This window comes from Agelaius phoeniceus, chromosome 6 (assembly GCF_051311805.1).
Source record: "Agelaius phoeniceus isolate bAgePho1 chromosome 6, bAgePho1.hap1, whole genome shotgun sequence".
Taxonomy (NCBI): domain Eukaryota; kingdom Metazoa; phylum Chordata; class Aves; order Passeriformes; family Icteridae; genus Agelaius; species Agelaius phoeniceus.
In genome coordinates, this window is record NC_135270.1 from 24,552,147 (window position 1) to 24,576,162 (window position 24,016).

Consider the following 24,016-nt stretch of genomic DNA (forward strand, 5'->3'; position numbering starts at 1 on the left):
CACCTTGACCATTTCCTCTCTCTGGCTTCTTACACAGAGGTAGGCATGCCCAGCTGGTGAGGAAAGAGTTGTGCACTATTCTTTTGGCAATAGCACCAGCTTAAACTGGATCTATAGCAGGAGTATCTCAATCTATTCCTTTGTATTTCTTCCCCATTTCTATTGAATGTTAATGGAGAGCTCTTATCTAGTCTTCTCAGTTGTAAAACCTGAAAATATTAAATGAGAATTGTTTGCCTGTGTTGCCTGCTGGGGCACATATAATTTGATTCTACACAGGGAAGTCCTAAATGTTGTCTTAACATACTTCTTAATGAATGCAGTATTTGGTACACACTGTTTGATGCTGCTCTACAGAAAGCCTGCTATTCATTTGGGAAAAAAATTGGTGAACTTTTCTTGTGTGAGGACAGAGAGAAAATTATGTGCCACATATACTTCCAAAACCTTACATGTGGCAGTCTAAGATGCCTCCCAAATCTAGGGACAAGGTATAGAGAATTCAGAAAGATATTTATTTTATGTCCATTCTGCATGCTTATGCAGCCAAAGCTGTATTATAGCACTTGTTTTTGCCATAAAGTTTATGGAGTCTCTTCCTGCTAGCACTGGAGAACTGCTAGCAGGTGTCATACTGTGCCTTTCAGTAAAAGTGATGGAAATGAATTGATGGATGAGTGTGTAAGTGAAGAACATCTGAAAATAGATGAATAAGACTTCAAGCAAGGACTGAACCTCTAGCTCTTGGCAAAGTACATTGGCACTCTTGATCCTTCTCCACCCATCCAACTAAAATCTAAGATCAAGATATGGATCCAGCCTTGTACAGCAGGGAGAGTTTCTGAGGCCTTGGGAAGAGAGAGGAGCAAGCAGAGTTTGCTGTGCTGATGCAAGAATCAGTGAGCATCAACCACCAGAGATGAGCAGTCTGGAGAGCGTGTGTCAGGGTCCCAAGTGGACCAGGAAGGTAGTTTGTGGAGTAAAAAGCTGCTGATACCAGCAGGAAAGGCATTCTATTAGTTGTATTCACATGTTTGTAACAAGGAATGAAAACTTCTTCAAACAGAGGAAAGTTCATGTGAGGTGTAGCATTAGATTTGTGATTGGTAGACACGTCAAAATGGTGCTTCATGGCATGTGCTCATGTATTCATGTGTTTTCAGCAGATTGTAAATGAATGCACTTTTTTTTTAATAAGTTCTTCTGTATTATTTACAGTTGTATGTTTCAGATACTATATAAAGATATTGAAGAGAGGAGTAAATGTTGCAAAAAAGAAATCAAAGTATATACAAATGATGTTACGAATGATGACAAATGAGAAACCTTCAGAGATCTGGACTAGAAGCTTAGTAAGAACTGCTTTGCAGTGAAATGGTTACATTTTATTAAATTTGTGTTTTAGAGCAAAAGTGGAACATTCCTAAGTTGATGTTCCCACAGCAATGCCAGCATTTGCCTCTGATGGAGAAAAAGAAATAGTATGAAATATTTTTTTAAAGCTTCTGCTCTATACACCCAATATTAAATCTCTTCAAGTGTTAACAAAAATTATTTGCTGTTAAAGTTGATTTGAATCAGTATTCATTGGTTATAATAGAGCAGTAACTCCAATTCTTTACAGATGTAAATGAGTGTAATTTGTATCCATTTACTTCTGCAAAGGATTTACCGTGTGCCTGTTACAAAATAAAGATAAAAATAATTGAGCATATTTTTACTCTTTGATTTGCAGGCGTGGCAATGGCAGATTCTGCACGGTAGAGTTCATGGCAAGTATTTGTCTAATATAAGCCAAGCAAGACACATACAAGCTTCAGGTAAATCAGTCTTTCTTAGTTGTGCTTCTTTGAAATAAAATATAAATGTTTATTCTTCAACATTTTTCAAATACCAAATTTCAGACCTACTCAGAATTTTGTATACAGTTCAATTCTGATCTTTCAAAATTGAGCCACCTCAAAATTATTTTCTCCTAAAGCTAGCAGTAGATGCTGGAAACAGCCATGCACACTGCGTCCTCCTTTGGCATTTTAGGTGTGGGAGTACAGAATAGTGATTGCATTTGGGGATCTTTGTGGGAGACCTGTAATAAATCTTTATTCTCTGTTTGCTTTTGAATCTATTCTCTTTAGTACAATCAGAAAAAAAGGTGTGTTAGGATCTTGAATTTTTAACTCAGAGCTATGCTAGCTCTGTGTGTGTAAACATTGCACAGAGGTGGTTTCCCCATTGAGATTTTTTTATCTTGCCTTTAAAGATAGGTAAGTTGAAAGTGCTAGTGTTTGAATCTTGTGGCTGAGATGGATGAGGTTGTTAAAGTTCAGCTGAAGTTCAGTTGCTTCTAGGAGTAGGCTTAGTGGTTAAGCTGAAAATATTGTTTGTGTTCACTAAAACTCAATCACTAAAACTCAAGGCCAAACTCTGCTGTATGTGTTAGGTCTTCCTGTGGCATGTAGAGTCTCCATAAAGCAAAACATGAATGCGTGCTTTCTGACCTTCATTCAAATAGTAAATGAAATGTTGCTTTAGTTTGTACCTTCTCTATCTGCAACTCCTGGTATATTTTGAGAGTCCCTTAATACCATAATCTGGAGAGAGATAGCAAACTAAAGTCTTTTGTTGGTGAGATTTTTTTGGATTTTATTAACAGACAAATGTTTTTTGGAAATTTTTTTTGTGAAGTTGTTTATGAGGTTTTTAGCTGAGATGCAACTGTAACAATGTGATGATACCCCTGACTCTGATTAAATACATTCTGTCACTAGTTTTCAAAATTCCTTTTCACAAAGAAATAAGATTACTATTTCTTTGTACATATTTGCCCATATTGTACAAGTAAACCAAAAACTTGCTATTCAGCCACATAGTTAATAATACAAGTTTTGTCTTCTAAGCCCCAGTCACATGTTTTCAGCAGTAAATCATGGGATAGCTTTGTATTGTTAGAGTGTCTTTGACGCTTTCATTGTGGATTGTAAGACTTAATGATCAATCTTGGAGGTATTTGGGCTGTAATTGCTAACTAGATATGGAACAGACATTGCAAATATGATCAACATCCCAAATCTTAAGTATCTTATGATGTCCTGGTTAGAGTAACTTGAAGCATAGCATTTTAAATGTTTTCTTGTCTTTTCATCTTTATCTGCAGTGGTCCCAAAATGTGCACCTCTTCTATTCTTCATTCTGTTCTTCATGTTACATCTGAAGTTGAAAAAACTTACATTCTTATAGTAGAACATACTATCATGAGTAATTCAACTTGCTAACTGTATAGTTTGTCTGCCACTCTCTATACCCTTTAGTATTTGCTGGCAGTGCTGAGAAAAACAGTATTTGACAGCTCTGTCTGCCAAAATAAATTGAGCAGTCACAGTGACTGAGCTGTGGCCTCACATTGAACAAGTAGCTTCTGGTGCTAAGAGGTTTGGGTGGTGTAAAGATTGCAGTAGAAGGGCACTTCTCAGATTCAAAAGTTCCTTCGCTGGTAGGGCTTTTATGAGGTAGAAGTTTCCCCTTGCTGTCTCTGTTGTGTGTTGCCTCATTAGTAAGGGTTGCTACAAAGTGACATTTCTGTGGGTTGTGGCCTGGGCTGTGCAGTGATTGAAACTTCCTCTGGTTTCTGTTGGACTCTCGGTTCATAATCTGTGTAGTGCACTTGCTCCGTCGCTCTTTGATGCATCCTTATCTCCCTCCTGTACTTCTTCCAAAGAAATAGTTCTTTCTGTATTTTCAAATTTTCATTATTGGTCACATGGATTCCTAAAAGTATGTAAATCTGCAGTGAGTCCAGACTGAGCCCTGATTTATGTGAGAGTCAGTTGACGCCAGGACGTATCTGAGGCTGACCTATGTGGTCTCTTTGATCTGTTGACCTCTTTAATTGCCAGTGGTAACCTTGACAATCCCATAAACATTAGTTCCTGGAAAGCATAATGAGAAATCAGAACTAACTGGTCTAGACAAAGTGCTGACTATGACAGTAATTTCATTGATCACGATCCATTAAATGATCTGGTATTCTCTTAGATGGTCCCGGGTGCGGGTGAGACAGAAGTTCTACCACTTAGTAGAAAAGCAGTATTACTGGATTTATTAGGCTCATATCCATTGTCTAGTACTTAGTGGATAGAGCCACTTACTTTCATTACCAGCTGCAGTTCTATTTATATTATATTGCATATCAAAAGTTACAACTGTTCATCAACAAGAGTATGTTTTGTCACCTTTAGATCTGGCAAGGCCATTAAATTTAAGCGTTAAACCTTTGTTTTTCTGCATGGAATACTCAGGTAGTTCCTCCCAGCTTTGTGCAGTAGTTGAAATTGACAACTGTACTCAGCTGCAGAACCTTAGTCAGGGAACAACTTCAGGAAAATTTTGATAGAGGCTGTGGTGAGACATCTGAATTTACCCCATTAATTATTTTGCTGGCAGCACTAAGTACACTCATGCAGCTATGAAAACACTTGGCTATCAGCATCAAATGCTGGCTGGGGAGAACCTACTTTGCACAAGAGCTTACTGCCCCATCAGTTAATTACAGAAGTGACCATGCTGCACGCATGGCCAGCAGCACCCAGCTGTATGTATGTATATACCTTAGTCTGAGGGATCCAAGACCCAGCTTTTCCTGAGAACAAACACAGTTGTCAGATTCTTTGGCCTTTGGGCCAGGTTTGTCTGATGTATAAACTTGGATAAATTATTCAGTGTATTTATGTTCTGCATGCAATTAAATAAACCATACTAAAACAATTTGTGATTTACTAGCACTCTCCCAGGCTCCACAGGTGGTTACAGATTTGCTGCTTGGTTTTTGAAGTTTTTATTGTCTTGGATTCTGCCTTTGATTCAGTGAAGTGTATTTTTTCCAAAGGAATCCAAGAGTTATGGGTTCCTCTGGGTATGTTAGCTGCACTTTTGGTTTCTTTGAAGTTTTTAAATTAATTCACTAGAGTGTTACAGTTACATGTGCAAAGTGAAGGCTTTCTTTTTAACATCAAAAAGTTGTTTATATAGATATTCTTAAGTATTCACAAGATCAAGTAACTGTATATTTCAGTTTATCTGAAAGATGATTATCTAAGGAATATAACTTGGCATATAAGTAAAAAAAATATGGTATGTGTTGTTTTAAAGACATTAGAAGTTAGGCATGAAGAAGGTCTGTTAGCAGGAGTCTAAGACCCTTTTTTTTTGGCCATAAACAGATATTTTGTAATTAAACTTCAGAACAGCAGAGGAATCTGGCTCCGGTGGAAGAACTGTCTTAAGGTAACGTTTGCCTCAATCACAAATTGGAGCTTCACAATCCAGGATGTTGTTGTGAAACAGAACAAAAATATGCGAAGTGTTCTCTGAACAACAGTCAGTTTTGAGTAATATTTTAGGAAAAAAAAAAATTCATAATTTTGAAAATACACATTTCAGATAACTGCATTATGTTTGTCAGGATTCATAGTTTGGGGTTTGTTTTCAACAAATATTATAAGGAAATTAATTTTGTTCTTGTGTTTAGGTTTCTTTATTCCTTTAGAGGCTTTAGTACTTTATTAAATAAATAGGAAGGATTTAGAAGAATTGAAATTTCTCAAGAGATCTCCCTTTGAAAAAGAGGGCATGAGTACATGTGATAAATAACCAAGTATATTACATGGCAAGTTAGAAGAGGATGTCGCTCGCTTATTCTTGCTTAATAAAAAAAAATGTAGAAAAAATGTTAAGTAAGGGGTCTGCAAAGCAGTCAAAATGTTGGAGCTCAGATAGCCTTGTATAATTCTGCTTGCTGGTGGATGCAGTTTTTAGTTTGGTAACTACAGATAAGTAGATTTGGATTTTCTGTAAAATACTGCTTGACTGACATGAGTATAGTTCTGCAAAATAACCCAGGAGGAGGCAGAGAAGAAATTATTTGAGGGAGGAAAAAAGTCAAGAAACTTAACAAATTAAGAATCCCAAATTTGTTTTTAAATACAGACTAGCTTGTGTTGAGCATATGTTACTGAGTTTGCAAAAAGAGAACTTTGAATCATAAAGTAGCATCCCCTAGATATGACATGCTAGTACAGAAAATCTGTATGGTTCCTGGCTGATGATTTGCTTAAGATGTAGAAATAACATTTTTTCCTTGTGTTGTTCAATTCCGTGTTCCCTAATTCAGTGCTTTTTGAGACATTTCCATTTATGCAGTCATACATTGGAGTTCCCCTCTGCAGGTTCATGGTCATCTGTTAGTGCTGCAGCTGTCAAAATAACATCATATAGGAGTTTAGGATTGTGGCTGCTGCTGTTGGTAGCTGCTACTGTTGTGACTGCAAAAAGGCCAGAGAGGTGGCATAAGTCCACTGAACTTTGCTAGGAAGCTCTAAGCCTTCTGTTTTCAGCCAGGTTGTGTTTGCAGTCCATTTTTGTGCACCCTTTCATTTACCCTATATATTTGAAATATACAGCTTCGGTTTTGATGCTATTGAGGGTTGTTACTACCTCATGATGACTTCTGTTATTAGAAATACGCTTACTTTCCCTGTCCTCAGTGCTTTACCAGGTAGAGTTCACATAATACTTGTTATTTTCTGATGTTAGCTCTGGAGTCCTCAATGTGTGTTTTTCCTTATCTTTTAGAGTGAAGACTGGAACAGCTGGACGGAGGTGCCTAGCTGCAGGTATGAACCCGCTAAAGTATGTATCCCTTAGTTGCATAGTAGAGCTTCCTTACAAAGATTTAGAGAGATGTTTTTACATTCAGTGATGAAAGCAGTCATTTTCCACTGCAGTGAGCAGTGCTCCCTGAACCTTAAACTCTGCAGTTTCCTGCCTTTGTGCTGCCAAAGGGGGTTGGGAGTGTTAACAGTTCAGGGCTGTGAGTACTGAGTCAATAGACATCTTTAACTCCATCTGTAATTTAATAATTTTAGAAACATAACTGCAAAGTAGAAATGCATGTCTTCATAGTAATTTCTTGACCAGAACAAATCTGCAGTATGCTGTAGTATATGAAACCCTAAAGTTGAGTATTAGTGGAACAATTTCTGGACTGAGACAAATTTGATTATGGGCAGTAGAACGGGAACATAGTCTAGTATGAAAATGCATGGAATCAAATGTGAGGATCTTTTGGTGCAATTTTCTTCATGCTAGAAGTCCAGTAAGGCTGTAGTTTCATGTGACAGCTGAGACAATTGCCCCTTCTCAGTTTCCAGGTGAGAGTTTAGTGCTGTGTCCTTTGGTTATGTTTGGTTCTCATGGTAGCTTGCATTATAGACAGAGTCAGCTTGACAACCCCGTAAAAAGCTCTTCTGTGATCTAGTTGTTTCTCTGGTTTAGGAAGTTGGAATGATTTACTGTGTGGTCAGAGGAGTACAAAAGAATGTATCAGACTGTACTGTGCACCTCAAGAGTTTCAGTTCACTTCTGAGACAATTGACCTGTAACTGCTGTGTTAAGTAACACTATCAGTATCACCACAACTGAAATTTGGTGATGTTTCTTCCCATGAATTAACTCTGCTATGGCAGAAATATTTAAGGTGTGTTTTGGTCTGTAGACAACCAGGGAGGATTGAGTTTTTTTATCTTGTCTTGAGGAAAGAGCTGTTTTCTGCTATGGACAGACATTTGCTACTGTTTTCAGAAATACATGGGGAAGGATTTGGTTATGACTATATCAGAAAGAAAAACAAATTTGTCTTTAAAGTGCAGGATATCCTGTCTCTCCATATGTTACTCATCAGGGTAGAAAGATCTAAAGTTGGTTTAAGAAATCCAAGATCACCTTAATTGTCAAGTGATTTTTTAGAGAATTGGTGACTGACCTCTGTGTTTGGAAGTACCAGTTCGAGGACATTTGTCTCCAGGCATTGTGTGGGTTGCAAAACACTCAACTTCTTTTCTAATGACTGGTGCTCTGTACTTTGTGCTTCCTGCTCCTTTGCTGTCCATTAGGTCCATACAGAAGAGTGGAAAGAGAGAATACTGATCATTATGTTTGTGTCTTTTTTCTGAAGAATTTGCATCTTTTGAGACAGACTAAACTGATTTGGCTGGCCTAGTTTTTCAAACTCATGGGATTCTCTACCCAGGTCCAGAATCAATATATTTGGATTACTTAAATAACAAAACAATCAGATATTTAAATAGCAAGATAATCACGAGTTTCTGGTTGATGAAAATAAGTCGCTTTGATTTGGTGCAAGATCCGTGGTGTCTCATCTTAAGAGCAAAGTTGAATTCATCTGCCTAAATGTGAATAAGAAAAGTGACCAAATGGAAGAGGATGGAGTCTTTTCTTGAACATCTAATAATGGTATATAAAATTGTTTGTATATGTTCCAGTTTGAAATGTCACATCATGGTTAACACTACAGAGATATGTATCAGAATATACAGAGATATACATCAGAATAAAACTGATGGCATTCTGCTTCTGGTCTGGTACAGAGAATAAAAATAAGGAGGACTCAGCTTTGCTTTATGATAAGGAGTCAATTCTACCTCTGTATTGACTCTTGTCATACACACATTTACCATGCTGAAACATGTCTGTGTTCAAATAAAATTTCTGCATATGAGATATGAGCCCCTTCCAAAATGGAAATCTTTGGCATGGAGATAAAAATGGGCATTAAAAGATTGTAGATTGTGATCTTAAGAGTCTTCTCCAACCTTAAAGATTCCATGACTAGAGTCTAGACAGAGACTAGACTCATGACATGATGCCATAACAGAGTTCAACCATTAACTTAACACTGCCAAGTCTGTCACTAAAACTATCCCTAAGCCCCACATCTGCACATTTTTCAAGTACCTCCAGGGATGGAGATTCTAACACTTCTCTGGGCAGCCTGTTCCAATACTTGACAACCCTTTCAGTGAAGAAATTCTTCCTAATATCCAATCTAAACTTCTTCTGGTGTGACTTGAGGCCATTTTGTCTGGTTTTGTTACTTGAGAGAAAAGACTGACCCCACCTCAGTACAACATCCTTTTAGGTAGTTGTAATCAGTAGTCTCCCTTCATCCTCCTTTTCTCCAGGCTGAACAACCCCAGCTCATTCAAGTTCCCCCTGTAAGACTTGTGCTTCAGACCCTTCACCAGCTCCATTGCCCTTTTCTGGATGTGCTCCAGCCTCTCAGTGTCCTTGTAGTGAGGGGCCTAAAACTGGGCACAGCTCTTGAGGTGTGGCCTCACCAGTGCCAAGTACAGGGAGACATCCCTGCCCTGGTCCTGCTGGCCACACTGTTACTGATAGAGGCCAGGATGCCATTGGCCTTCTTGGCCACCTGGGCACTGCTGTCAGCCAACCTTCCTAGGCCCTGCTCTGCTGGGCAGCCTTCCAGCCCTGCTTCTCCCAGCCTGTAGCACTGCATGGGGTTGTTGTGACCCAGGAGCAGGACCTGACACTGGGCCTTGTTGAGCTGCACACAGTTGGCCTCAGTCTGTGGATCCAGCCTACCCTGATCTCTCTGCAGAGCTTTCCTCTCCTCTGGCAGATCAGCACTGCCACACAGCTTGGTGTTGCCTGCACACTTGCTGAGAATGCACTTGATCCCTTCACTCAGATCATTGATAAAGAGATTAAACAGGACTCCAGCTGAGCCCTGGAGATCACCACTGGTGACCAACCATCAGCTGGATGTAACTGCAGTCACCACCACTCTCTGGGCCCAGCACTCCAGCCAGCTTTTACCCAGCAAAGAGTACACCCATTCACATCATGGAAATTCACCTTGTCCAGGAGGATGCTGTGGGAAACAGAGTCAAAGGCTTCACTGAAGTTCAGATAGATAACATCACAAGCCTTTCCCTCATCCACTCAGCAGCTCACCTTGACATAGGAGATCAGGTTGGTCAAGCAGGACCTGCCTTTCAGAAACCCCTGCTGGCTGGGCCTGATCCCCTGCTTGTTCCATGCATGTTGTGTAATGGCACTCAGGATGATCAGCTCCATGACCTTCCCCATCCCAGAGGTCAGGATCACAGGCCTGTGGTTCCCCAGATCCTCCTTTCAACCCTTCATGTAAATGGAGTGTAACATTTGCTAACTTCCAGTCAACTGGACCCTCCCAGTCAACTGAGAGCCCCTGTCTAGGCTACGTTTCAACTTTCTTTGGGTAACATGCAACAAAAAGCTTTCCTTTGGATAAAATGAAATGAGAGAGATACTACTACAAAAGTACTACTATTTTTGTAGTATAATATTAACTGATTCTTGTTTGTATCTGGTGCTATTCATAAGAACAATTTGAGATTAAAGGACTCCTCAAAACGGCTTGTCCAACTATTCTGGTGGCCGCAAAGGACACTGAAACTTGAGACTTGCTGCTTTTAGTCCAAAAGGTCTCTTGAAACTCAATAGAAGAAAAAAAAGACTATCAGAAAAAATTTTAGAAGTGTCTAAGTGCTATTCTAAGACATTTCAGTAAGGAGAATAATAATTTGTAGTTTGTTCCTTTGATTTAAGATAACATATTACATTTCTTGAATAAAAAAAAAAGTTACTCTGGCCAGTTCTTACTTTAAGGTTTTAGTTTACATGTGCACAAAATGTGTTGCTTGCCATAAACTTAAAAGTGTTTTATGATTCAGAGGTTCTCGTCCTCCAGGTTAATATAAATAATATAAAAATATAATATTGTAGATTATATTGTCTTGGAATTGTACAGCTGGTTCTGTCGTTCCCCCTGGGTCCAATATGCAACCACACAGCCTTCTCTGTGTAAATGTAGTTGCTTTGCCTGCTGTAATGCTTTATGGCATGTTTGGCTTGAGGACAAGCAGACTGTTGAGAGCTTTCCAAGAATGACTGGCTTTCCAGGTCCTTACTAGAGGAATAACTTCTGGCTCTGTTTCAGTGTCAGAAGACTGTCCTAAAATGTGTAGATTTAAGAGTCCTTAAAAATCTGGTGAATACTGTAGAGATTGCAAAATGGTTTTTTCCAGTATATCTTTTTGACTAAGTACAGAGCTTCAGATTCATGTCATACAGGAGAGGACAGGAAAATGCAGGAGTATCTGAAACCAGATTTGTAGGTACTGTGTTTGTATTGACAAGGTAAAAAAAATTGAAGCAAAGTTTTCTGTTCCATAGAATTGCTTGCAGGATTGTTTCTTGCGCAAAAAGATGGCCAGGAGTTTACCTTTGGCTATATCCATCTTAAAAAGTTTTTTAAAAAGAAAAAAACCAAAACCAAACCAAACTCGGAGGCAACATTTAGGAGAGAGAAAGAGGGCAGAGACACGCTTAAGTGGAATCTGTACCTTGCCTACAGCACAAGATTGCTTCCAAGCATTATATTCTCATTTTCTTGCAGTAAAGATTTGAGCATTGAAGTGCAAGTGTGGTATGCCCTCTGTATTTCTGTGTCTTGGGATCTGAATTCAGTCAATAAACAAAAACAAAGAGTGCAAGGGGAAAACTGAAACCTTGCCACTGCCTAAAATGTTTCATCCTGTCCCCTATCCTTCCACAGGGTAGAAATGTGTGTCCTCTCCTCTTATACTCGTTTCCTGCTTTGTCTCCTGTGTCATACAGCTGCCTTCATTTCCTATTACTATTGTTGTGACCAAGCCACTTTTCCTACTTTCTCAAGAAGTTTTTTCTGTCTGCAGTGCAAAAGTGTCTACAGGTCTTTCTGATATCTCTTAGTTATTTAAGGTTTCCATAGTTTTTTGTCTCTTGCGAAGTGTAAGAATTTTTATGTTCTAGCAATGTGATTAGAAAAATTCAAAATGCTTCTCAAAATCAAACAACTGGAATGTTTGGGTATGTTTAAAAAAATACAAATTTAAAGTGATATTTTCTTTACATACCTTACTGTAGGGCTTAAGCAGTACCTGAAATAGACATTTCACATCTACTTATTTTAAAAAACCAACAAAACAAACCAGAATCTAGAGGTAAGGATAAAGAGCTTTAATTTTTTTAATTGTTTCCGTTATTCTTGTCTTTAGTATACTAGAAATAGTATACCAGAATGAGAGGAAGAAACCTATACATGTCTGCTTTAAAAGCAATTGTCATGGGATACATCAATGCTTTTTCCTAATATCAATTATTAATTGTAAAATGTCTTGCAAAGAGGGTTAAGCATGTGCTGTTTGCTCCTTGTCAGTGATTTGACAAAATTAATTTTTCTAAGGAACCTGCATTAAGGCTTGTTGTTATCTCTTCTACAGGTATTGGTGCTTTAAGGGGTTGTCCTGCATTAATTGCTTCAGATTTATTATTTGGTCTTTTAGCATTTTGTTTGTTTGTATGCTTTGTGTCTGGTACCTTTAAATACAGCGTCTTCTCAGCCAGACTTTTATTGTCTTTTTTGCATCACAGTAAGTTTTCCTGTGTCCTGTGCCTTAGTTTTAAATTCACAACTACGAATTGCATTCACAACTCTCTCTGCGTTCCTGTAGTCTGAAAAAGACACGGAAATCTGCAAAATAAACAAAATGTATCAGGGAAAGACAGAAATGTAACATAAATTTCAGATCACTGTTCTGAAGGTAACAATTGAAAACTTTAATTACAAAATTTAAGCTAGCAAAAGAAAATCTATTACAATATAAGGTAAAGAAAACAATCCAGGTACCTCTTCTTATATTTCTATGAAGATGAATGTACATATGTAATATATCGTTGGGGAATGGCTATATGGAGATAGTTTCCTAGAAACTTCAGATTCTCTTTGGTGTTTAATTGTCTTAATTTGAAGATTTTACTTACATATAGGCATATTTTTCCCCTATTTCACTGTGCTAATGTATTAGTCTACTGTCCTAGTGCTGTACAATACTCTCCTGGAAAACAGGGTGAGTGCATACTGTGTGCCTTTGGAAAAATCCACATATACTAACTGAAGTTTTTTATCACTCTGTACATCGCACTATAGCAGACTGAGGTATTCGAAATTCTTTGGAGTTTTTTAATGTAAAAAAAAAATAGATACAGATTCTGGAAGGAATAATTGGATATACTTCAAGGTAATGCTGTGAAGGCTGTCAGCTTTCATACTCCATATTGACAATAGGGTAATGAGAAATTTTATGGTCAGAGATGGATGTTTTAGGTCCCTGTCAGGAGGCAGTCTCATGGCCAGGCTATTCCATTTTTCTCTCTTTGGTAATGCCTGTGCAAGCCTTCGTAGCATCATCACTGAAGCAGTAGACACAGCTGCAGCGGGTCAAGCACTGGGTTAGCAACCTCATGCTGCTGTGTTAGCTCTCAGCTGTGCTCTAAGAAAGTAAAACTCAGGGTAGCATCATGCAGCTGTTCTATCCTAGAGAAACAGATCATTGTCTGCAGAGCTGTGGGCTGCTCACATCGCAGAATTCCAATAGCCACAGGCCCATCAGGATATTCTCAGCACAATCCTGCATCCCCTCACAGGCAAGCAGGTGAAGAGGCAGTGTATCAGGAGAGAGGAGAAGTTTGTAGGCCACTGCCTTAAACTTTGTAGACTTGATACATGTGTTATAAGAGGGTCCTAAGACTGGTAATTCAGCTTCTTCCAAGTTCTCATTAGATGTGCTGTCAGTAGCAGCCACTGGCAGAGCAAGACTCAGTTGCAGTTTGGGGTGGGTTTTTTTTTGTTTCTCAAATTTGAACAGATGTTGTAACCTGTTTCCTGGTAGATAAGCTCTCGTATTGCAGAGCTGCTGTCTGCCATTTGGTGTAAGTTGTCCTCGGGAGTGAGCCAGATATTGAGTATATCACAGATTGAATTTGTTCATAAGTGGTGTGGTGGCATAGTGAAAGCAGTTGCAAGGCATTACAAAAAGAAAGGAAAGTGTATATACTGGTTGCTGTCTATGCTGTCATGCTGTCACATTTCCTCAAGTCCAGAGGTGTGGGGTTTGGGTTTTTTGGTTGTGTAGCTTGTGGTGTTGGGGGAGCTCTTTGGGAGGATTTAGTGTTACTTACTAAAGCAATTGAATATAGTGCAGTTGTTTTAATGAGCATTTACATCATATGTGCACAGTTCAGTTCTTGAGTAGCTTTTAACAGGACAACTCTTCTTTTTTTTTTTTTTTTTTTTTTGCATAGGCAAATTCCCACTCTTTGGTGTGATCTAGGCCTATCATTGCCATTCACAGAGACTCTGTGTGAAGTGTATGTTGTATAGCAGGAAGAACAGATAATCATATGTATTTGAGGAGGCCCATGGCCCATAAACAATTTGAGACAAAAATGTACCTGTATGTGTTTCTTGTCTGTCTTTTTATCAGCTTCACTGTTTAGAATTAATTAGAATAACAAATTTCCTCACTTCGGTGCAAAGTTTCATCTCCTTTTTCAAGGAAAAAAAATCCCTAACTTTTCAAAATAAATTTTATATAATTTACTGCTACAATTTTTCTTTACTATCAAAAAAGGTATGTTTAGCTGCTGTTTCATTTTTCTCTTTCTAAGAGTACTTAGGCAGAGAAAGCCTCATTCTGCAAACCAGAAGACTGGGTGACTTGCTGTTTCATCTGCTGGCAGAGAGCTGGGAGTCCTGGGGATTCTTCAGTCAGACAAAAGTTCATAATTCATTCCTTTTGAGCTTTCACAGAGTTAATTGAAGTAGAAGCTACAGGACTTCATTCACAAGCCAGGGAAGTAGGTCAGGAATGTATTGATGTACCTCAAATATTTTTCCCCAGAAATATTTTGAGGAAGGTGGGGGGGGGGGGGGGGGGGAAAGCTTATAGTAGGATCTATTTTTAGAATTAAATTTATTTACCTGATTTGTAAAAATTCATCTGCATCTACATCTCATTTATCTGCTCTCAGATAAATGCATAAGAGGGAGCACCACAAAACTTTGGTATTTCCAAGGTAGAGGCAGTTGTCTTCCCCTCCTATCCCTTTTCTCCATCTTCTGGGAACTTCTACCAAAGTTTACATCAATAAAATGTTTTTCAGTTAATTTAATCTGAATTGTAGGCAGCCCAAAAACTTCATGTATTTTGATGGTAAATTCAATATTCTCAATGTGTCAGGTTTGTGTACCCACAGTGCATAACAGTCAAAGAGATTGGCAGAGGAAGAAACTGCAGTTTTGGCAACTAGGTGAGGGGCTTTTTGTACCCAGTGAGGCATGGGGAGACAGTTTGGATTTCAACACAAGCAGAAAACATTCTGACCACATGCTTACACGATCAACAATGAAACAACAAAATATTGACAAGCAACTGCTGTATTTTGATGCATGTAACCTGGAGGCTATCAGTGTAAAAACAAAACTGCAATTCAGCAGCACTGTAAGAATCTGGATATGCACAGATAATACAAGGGGAAGTTTATTCTAGGACCTGTCTCCTTCAAAGCTTCACAGTGTCTGATTTCCCCATAGCCTACATCCTTTCCCATAGCTTGCTCTCACCATGCCAGTAGTCCCTCAGCATCAGATTTGTGTATGCTGTCTGAATACAGAATGTATAAAATAAAAGGTGGTATTATCTTATAGCTTTCAGAGTTAATTACTCATTAAAACTAGGCTTTCTTAGGAAAGAAAATATGATAGAGGATTTTCAGTTTTGTGGTGAATTTTCAGGATTTTTTTGCCCTAGGATGTGATGTTATTCTGTAAATTTAAAAAGCAAAAACTTTCAACATTTGTACTCTGCAGTCTCTGAGGAGCACATATAATGACACATTCTGCAGCATCATCTAGGGCTTCAGAAGTGTAAAAATTGAGATCTAATGTGTAGTACATAGAAGTTTTTTAATGTTCATATTGTCAGATGAGCACAGCATTTAAATGTGTAGCTACAATCCATGGAGCTTGGAATTTCAGACATTGTTTCTGTTATCCTTTGAATAGAAACAATCAAAGAATGGATCTGGAAGCCAGCAGGAATTTGACATCTGAGCAAAAAATAAGTGTGTTTAGCTCCCTTATTTTTCATTCTTTGTGAGAAATGGTTAGGATAACTTTTGTGTTTTTCTAATTTTAAAGAAACACTTTTTTCTCATTTAATTCTTATTTCTGTGCAGTAGTGAAATACCATGTTTTTCCACTCCTTTTGATATTTTCACAAGTGAAGTCTGTAAGTCTTTTAATTTCACTAGCTTGAAGCCTTCAGCTAAATAACACTAAACCAAACCCGCTTGTACACTGTTTTGTCACTGAAGTTGCCATCATTACTTCAGAAGTATGGCACCAGGGACACTGAGTCTTGGCTAACATATCTTCAGGTATTTATTCACCATTCTAGTATTAATTCTTCCTTTCCAACAAATTGTGCCTATAGCATTGCAGTTTTGTCTTGATGGAACAAGAAGATAGGACCTTGATTTTGAGGAGCAGAGGGAAACAGTGGGCATAGGATCAAATTGTAATGGTGTAGTGATTTTCTTCAGTAAATCAATCTCAATAACATTTCTAATCAATCTCAGTAACATTTTAAAAACCCATTTTCTAGACAGTGTGTTGCCAGCATTGTCTTTCATGGAACCTACAGTGAGCATGGCAGCTGGGGCATTTTACTGGCTGATGTAAAATGCTTAAGATGAGTGAAAGACCAGAAGGATTGAGTTCTGGTCTTCCTGGATAGGGCCAGAATTTACCGTGTTGGTCTATAGATTCATCTCACATAGGAATCACACCCTGTAATCTGTTGTTCTAATCATATAAACCTGAAAAGTTTTTCTCTGCAGTCTCATTTTAGACAAATGCATGAAATGGGCTCTAGGATAATTTTAACATTTGAATATTATTAATATGATGGACTTTACTCAACATGGCATTTTTCAGGTGGGAAGCCTGTAATATGTGTCTAAAGGTAGACAGAACAATTTCATTTATTGAAAGCTGAAAAATTGATCTGTGCTCCCTAATGCCTATTTGCATGTTCTTAACAATGGTGCTTAGCAGATAGCTTACACCTTTTTCTTTAAAGAGAATGCTTTCTTGCATTTATCACATAGTAAGAGCATGCATGAAGTAGTTACTGTTGAACATCTGATGTGTGAGAAATGTATGTCCTCTCTTATTTTGCAGTGTATGCATATCTCTTTGTATTACAAGGCCTAGCTCCTTTAAATTAACCTCACTGCTGGCAAAAGATAAGAAAGGTTCTCTTTTAGAAATTTTTTTCAGGGGTTGGAAACATTATTTATGAAAAAAACCAATTGACATCCTGTAACTGTGCAAGCTTAAATAAAGCTATGTATACTGGCCAGTCAGAATAACTGCAAGTACCTATTGCAGCCATTGACAGAAGAGAAAGATGTGATCACAGCTGCTCCAGCATGCAGTCCTTGATGCTCTGAGAGGTTATTTTGTGGTTATAACAACCATATATAAGGGTTGCTAGTCTCATGTTAGACTCCAATTAACCATTCCTCCTGAGTGCTCCAACACACTCAGCTGCCTCTGCAGCACTCACTCCACTCAGTCAAATATTTCTGCATTTCACAGTGTATGTAGTTTTATCCACATTATCTTCCCATTAGTTTGGGTATTGGAGATTTAACAAGAAGCCTGCATTGCATATGTAAATGCATCTCACAGTTCCTTGATCAACTTGCTATGTCTGTTTTTATGATGAAGCAGCTGAGGTGTTCTGATCAGTGTTATAAAATGGTTTTCAGTAAATCACGGAGTTTTTTCCCTTTCTTGGTCATTTATAGACTCTGTATATCTGGATTTTTAGACAAAGTATTGTTTCCAGAACAATGTATGTTTTACTTCTATAAAAGGATTCGGTTTTGATGTTCTGTGGTTGTTAAGGAATTTTTGAATAATCTGAGCTTTGATTTTTCTGGCAGATTTGGAGAAAAATTGTAGTTGGCATTTTGTGCCATAGAAGTTGAGAGTGTCAATAGTAGAGCACAAGGGGAAGAGAGTGAAATCAGCTATTAAAAATGTTTATGGTAAAGAAACCTCTTGACTTCACACCTTAGTATTGCTGATTTGGAAAGTGCTTGTCTGAACTTCAAGGCCTTGGCCTGCCATTTTGGGAGACAAGGAGTTAGTTGGGGGTGGAAAGACTGGAGTTTGTATTCTTTCTGCTCTGTTACCCATTGCTATCTTCATGGATCTGACACTCTGTTTATCTGACAGTGCACTCAGTACTGCTTCGCCAGGGAAAATTGCACAAAACAAGCCTAGTGCATCAGCATTTTCATTGTGTATTAAGCTGAGCCTCCCTTCACATGGTCGCATCCCCTTTTTAATCTGGGATTCCATGTCCCTTTCCCAGTCCAGCCTGTTTCTGTGGTGTCTATTGCTGGTCTCCCTGAGCTTCTGTTTCTGTGGTTTGAGTGTTTTTTGTGTGGCTGAGTGTTAAGACCTGCAGGACTTTTGGAAGTGGTGTTGTTAGGGGGTTAGGCAGTACATTGATTTAGTGTTAGGAGTTTGTCAGAGACTGAGGTGATGGCCGCGTTCAAGTTGGATTTCCTCCCAGAGATGATGGTGGACCATTGCTCCTTGAATGCAAGCCCTGTGTAAGTATTTCCTCTTCATATCTAAGTTCTAACTAAAATGATAGCTGGAATTGCTGTCTCAAGCCTCTGCTGTCTGTTGGGACAGAGGGGGACAGGAAGGAGAGATAGGACAGCCTGCAGTTTGTTTTCTTGAAGAAATCCTAGTGGTCATGGAAGATTGATGTTGGTTTCAAGATGGGGGGAAAATGGTCTGATAATTGTGGAGATAAGGACTAAGGAGGAATAAAGCTGTTTGATGACACTGTTTATTGTATGCTACAGGTACTGATATCATAACATAGATTGTTGAAATCACTTATGGGAAGAACTGTTTCTGTTCTTCCCCATTAATGACTCCAGACTAAACCTTTTAATTAGGAGTAAAATATTCCTTGAATACTGTTGAGGTCATATTAAGAGTTGCCCAGCTAACTGGAGCCATCTTGCACTCTTGAAGCTACCAATGGAAGGCAGGGCTGAAAACTATTATTGGATAGGGTAAACAATTTCCAATTGTTCTTAACTGAAATGAAAAGAGGCAGTTTACATGTTTGTTAAGGGTGTTGTTTCCCTTGGCTATTTGGAGAGGTGCTGACCCTTTCTGAGTGGAAAGGTGAAGAGGAGTGAAAGCATTTATGATTATTCTCTTCCCTTCTAGTAAGAAGCTTTGTTGTTCCAGAAGTCTATTCATACAGCTATAAAATTATGAGCTTTCCCTAACATCTCTTTTTTCCTTAGGCTCTGAACAGCAGTGTATTGATGGGGAAAAACACTAAACAGTACTGGGCTTGGATTTTTTTTAAATTCTTTTCAGGGGGGAATACGATTTCAGATGGACAGTGAGGAATAGTGTTTACTATCGTGCAGTTAAAAAGCCATTCAAACTGTCTTCAGAGGAGCAAAGCAGAGATGAAGAGACCTGACTGCTTTGGAAGAAGACCACCTTCAGCAAAGAGTTTGGGGGTGGGGGGAATCATTGTATAGGTGCTGTTCCACTCCCCATGTCCTTTCTAGATTATGCAGGGGTTGGTCAGCAGTTTTAACCAGCTAATCACTATAGCTGCAATAGGGTGTCGTTATAGTCAGACTTCTGCAGGGAGAGGTGCTCTGGTGTACCAGGCTGGGGCTACTGATAACAGACATCACACTGCACTTAACAAATAATGAGGAGTCAATGCAGGGAGCAGTGTAGGACTCGTAAACTGGCTGGGTGGAGCATAACACAACTTTTATTAATAGGGTGTAAACTGCTCATACAGCTAGACAGAATGCCTTGGAACCTATTGAGGATTCCCATACTCAAAACTTCCGAGTTGTTGTAGTCTAAGAAGTTACTTTTTTTTTTTCCCTCTGTTAGAACCCTGACATTATTGAACCTGATTCAGTCTGTGACTAACTGTATTGTCCAATCCCAGCCTTTTCATGTACAATTTTAACCTCGTTTTTTGCCAATTATTGTTGAAAGCTCCCTAGTTTCACAAAGAAGTACTTCCTTGTAAACCTTTAAAGAAACTTACCATTGGATCAGTTTATTCTGTTTCTCTGTTTTAAGATGAATCTTCACCTTGATAAACAGTTACAATTAGTCGCATGTAAAAATGTAGTCATAACATTCTCTCATTTTCGGTGATTATTGATAACTTTGGTAGATTGTAGGTAGACTGAGCTTAGGTTCCTTTCAGTTCTGGTTTCCTTTTGGATGGCTGAGCTAGTGTTAGTTTTCAGTTATCTCAGCAGATTTATATCCTGAATCCCAGATGTTGACTACATTATGGGACAGAGTTTTAAACAGCTGTGTAGAGTGTGTTTCATTTCAAAGTACATAGCTTGCCAGTAAATGTGAGTGTACTCTGGTATGCATACTGGGAATGTGCAAGAGTTCCTTTTTATATGTATATTTTCGTCATACACATCTATATATTTGTAGAAAATTATTTTTTTTTAAATTTTGCCGTAAGCATGCTTTTGTTTAGAATTTGTAGGAAGATATAAACCAGAAATTTTTTTTGTTTTTCTTAGTGCAAAGAAAATGAATGGCACACTGGATCACCCAGACCAACCTGATCTAGATGCTATCAAAATGTTTGTGGGTCAAGTCCCACGGAGCTGGTGTGAGAAGGATCTCAGAGAACTTTTTGAACAGTATGGTGCTGTCTATGAAATCAATGTCTTGCGGGACAGGAGCCAAAACCCTCCTCAAAGCAAAGGTGAGAACTTCTGTACTTCTCTTGTGAGACCTGGGATTTCAGCCACTTTCACGTAGTTGCAGTCTTAGCTGTGTGCTTATTCAAACAGCCCTGTAGAGCTCTGTGTGACCACATATGCATGCAAACCCAGACTTTATAAAGCCTTTAAGTGTGTTTGTCTAATTATACTTGAACTGTGATCCAGCCATTAGCTGAGCTCAGAAAAATCATGATTTTTTTTAGAGCTCAGCAGTGATGGAGATGCTTGAGGAGTACGAATTATAATTGCACAGCAGAACATCCAATAATACTGTGTTGCTCCAGAGCATCACTGTGATTATGTCATATGATCAAAATTTGGCTGAATGGGACACAGTATCAGATGAATATGAAATTGGGGTTTTAGTCATTCATGTTAATCGAATACTTGTAAACATTAAATTCTTACTAAATTTTGTGCCTGCATTTGCCGTTTGGTTATATGCAATAATTCCTATGAAAGTAGGTAGGGTTTTGGTACAAGAAAATAATTGAGTTTGAAAATGAAGTAGCCAACAGATATATCTGCTTGTTTTAATGGTGTGGTAGGGATGTTGGGTCAGTTCCGAACATATTCTATTTTATTACACTTGGAAATCTTTCTTAAATTGTCACAAACGGTAGCACCTACCTGTTTCAGCACCTAACCTCTTCTTCTTATCATACATTTTGCATTGGAAGGATGAAGTAGGGCTTGCAATTTCTGTACAGCTCTCCAAGATTGGGTGTTCATTCCTGGCTAATATTTTGTTTCAATTGCAGGGTGCTGTTTTGTTACATTTTATACCCGTAAAGCTGCACTAGAAGCACAGAATGCTCTTCACAATATGAAGATCCTCCCAGGGGTAAGAGCAGAGCCCTGCTTTCTTCACAACTGTCTTGTTTCTCTGAGCTCCAGCACCACTGAAGCACAAACACATTATGTTGCCCTAAAATAATGTTGTAAAAAACCTATTCAAATGATCAGAGTTATGAGACGTATATAATAACAGAACTTATGGGAATTTTGGAGTATATAAAAGAATGATATGGCAGTGAAGTGGGTGGAAATGGCTTTTATAATACTCTGAGGAGGAATGATGACATATAATTAGGAAAGCCTTTTCTTGGAATTTTGTAATGTTACATATGCACCTCTCTTGAGGCAATTTAGCCTATAATTTCTTTCTTTCACAATTGTTATGGGATGTATTTCATATAGTATGAAGTGGATGTATCTGGGATTAAATAATCTTTTTACATTTTAGATGCACCATCCTATCCAGATGAAACCAGCTGACAGCGAAAAGAGTAATGGTAAGCTTTACTAAAGTCCCAGTTTGGTGTCATCCTTTGGGTTAGTCAGGAAACTTGAGGATTTCCCTTTTGCTTAACAGCTCTTGATGAAGACTTGAATTGGAGGCCTGGTTTTTTAAAAGAAATAAAGTGAAATCAGAAAGGTGTGTTTTAAATAATAGGTAGTGTGAGTGATGTCTCTCAAATTCCATGACTCAGAGTATCTCTCCTGCTGCTGCTTGTGGTAGAACCATGTTGTCAGTTAGGGAAACATCCAGTGAGTTCTTCTTTGTACTAAGGTGGTTTAAATCTTTGTTGGGGACATGGGCAGTGGGATTGAGTGCATCCTCAGCAAGCTTATGGGTGATGTCAAGCTGAGTGCTGTGGTTGAGGGAAAGGAAGCAATCCAGAGGAGCCTTGACAGACTGGAGGGGTGGGCCTGTGTTGACCTTATGAAGTTCAGCAAGGCCAAGGTGCTGCAAACATGGATACAGGCTGAGTGATAGGTGGATTGAGAGCAGCCCCAAGAAGGACTTGGTGGCTAAAAAATAGATATAAAGATGCAGTGTGCACTTGCAGCACAGAAAACCAGTCACATCCTGGGCTGTAGCTAAAGGAGGCATAACAGGTTGAGGGAGTGATTCTCCCTCTGCTGTTGTAAGACCCCATCTATTGTACTGCATCCAGCTCTGAGGCCCCCAGCATAAGACATGGACCTGGGAAGCATGTTCAGGGAAGGGCCATCAAGATATCATAGGGACGGACACCTCCCCTGTGAGGACAGGCTGAGAGAGTTGGGGTTGTTCCACCTAGAGAAGAGAAGGCTCCAGGGAGACCTTCTAGCAGCCTTCCAGTACCTGAAGGGAGCCTACAAGGAGGATGTGGAGGGATTGTTTATCTAGGAGTATAGTGATAGCACAAGGGATCACAGTATTAAACTGAAAGAGATTTAGATTAGATTTTATGAAGAAATTCTTTACTGTGAGGATGGTGAAACGTGGGAACACATTACCCAGAGGAACTGTGGGTGCCCCATCCTTGGAAGTGTTCAAGACTTGTCTGGATGGGGCTTTAAGCAGCCTGGTCTAGTCAGAGGAACTAGGTGATCTTTAAGGTCCTTTCTACACCAGTCTATTCTATGATTATATGAAATCTAGAAATGCTTTTTCATGTGTTTGTCTAATGTGAAGCAAAGTCTGTTGCAGCTGGGGTGGGAATCAAAAATACTTCTTGTAGCATACAAGAGAGGTTGAGAATTAATAGCAGTTCAGTAGAGAAGAAAAACTGAATATTTCTGCACATTGGCCATTTCAGATGGATTAAGAATTTATCATCTACCACTGGGTAAATGATCATTTATCCATGCATTTCCTTATGAAAAATGCCTTTCCTTTATGTACCTACATACATGGATGTTCAAATATGTGTGTATTGCTGCAACCTAAGCAAAGAAAGCATTTATTATCCTATAGTTTCAGCCTTTCTAGGCTCAACCGAATTTTATTTTCTTCATTTGCAGTAGTTTGTATTGCATCATGGAGAAGATAGTCCTGGTTTGAGAAAACTTACCCCTTAAAATAATAGAAAAATAAAAGATGGAATGTATGGGTGACATATAGTAGGAGTAATTCCATCTGCAGATTCCTCCATGGGTATACAGGACATGTTCCTGTGTAAATATATCTAGAAAGGAGTCATTCTTTTGAAGTATTTTTGGGAGGAGAACAGAATAGGTTCTCTAAACTTAAAATGACCTTGCATTACATAGAAACACACATACAAATATCCTGGGAAAATAATGGAAAGTTTAAAAAAGTATTCAGTGGAATTTTAGGATGTTATTTCTGAGGCTGTTATTTAACTCTGAGTGTTAATAAAAAGTGAAGGTGACAACAATAAATAAGAAAGCATTAGTTATGAGAGTATTTGAACTTCCCACAAGACAAGGGATTCTGGATCTCTTGAACTAAAATGGTCTGCTAAAAGGATTTGAAAGCAGCTTTCTGCTCTAAGACCAGAAAATGAATTGGGTACAACATTAAGATTTAATGGCCAATTAAAGTCATGTCTGCTGGAATAGTTTGGTGTCTTCCTTTCCAGCATCATAG

At 38.6% G+C, this 24,016-nt stretch overlaps 1 protein-coding gene across 22 annotated transcripts in view; it reads left to right on the forward strand.

Annotated features, from left to right (window-relative positions):
* Positions 1-24,016, forward strand: part of CELF1 (CUGBP Elav-like family member 1) — a 58,594-nt gene that overhangs the window by 10,019 nt on the left and 24,559 nt on the right. For 2 of the 22 annotated variants that reach the window (XM_077180041.1, XM_077180040.1), the window contains exons 2-7: positions 1,736-1,820; positions 5,217-5,280; positions 6,628-6,684; positions 20,428-20,615; positions 21,396-21,478; positions 21,881-21,929. In XM_077180041.1, the coding sequence (XP_077036156.1) occupies positions 6,671-6,684; positions 20,428-20,615; positions 21,396-21,478; positions 21,881-21,929 (334 nt within the window). In that variant the 5' untranslated portion in view covers positions 1,736-1,820; positions 5,217-5,280; positions 6,628-6,670. Of the gene's footprint in view, positions 1-22; positions 40-1,735; positions 1,821-5,216; positions 5,281-6,627; positions 6,685-17,849; positions 18,430-20,427; positions 20,616-21,395; positions 21,479-21,880; positions 21,930-24,016 lie in introns of those variants that run through there. The other 20 variants (XM_077180045.1, XM_077180044.1, XM_077180051.1 and 17 more) reach the window with 16 other exon arrangements.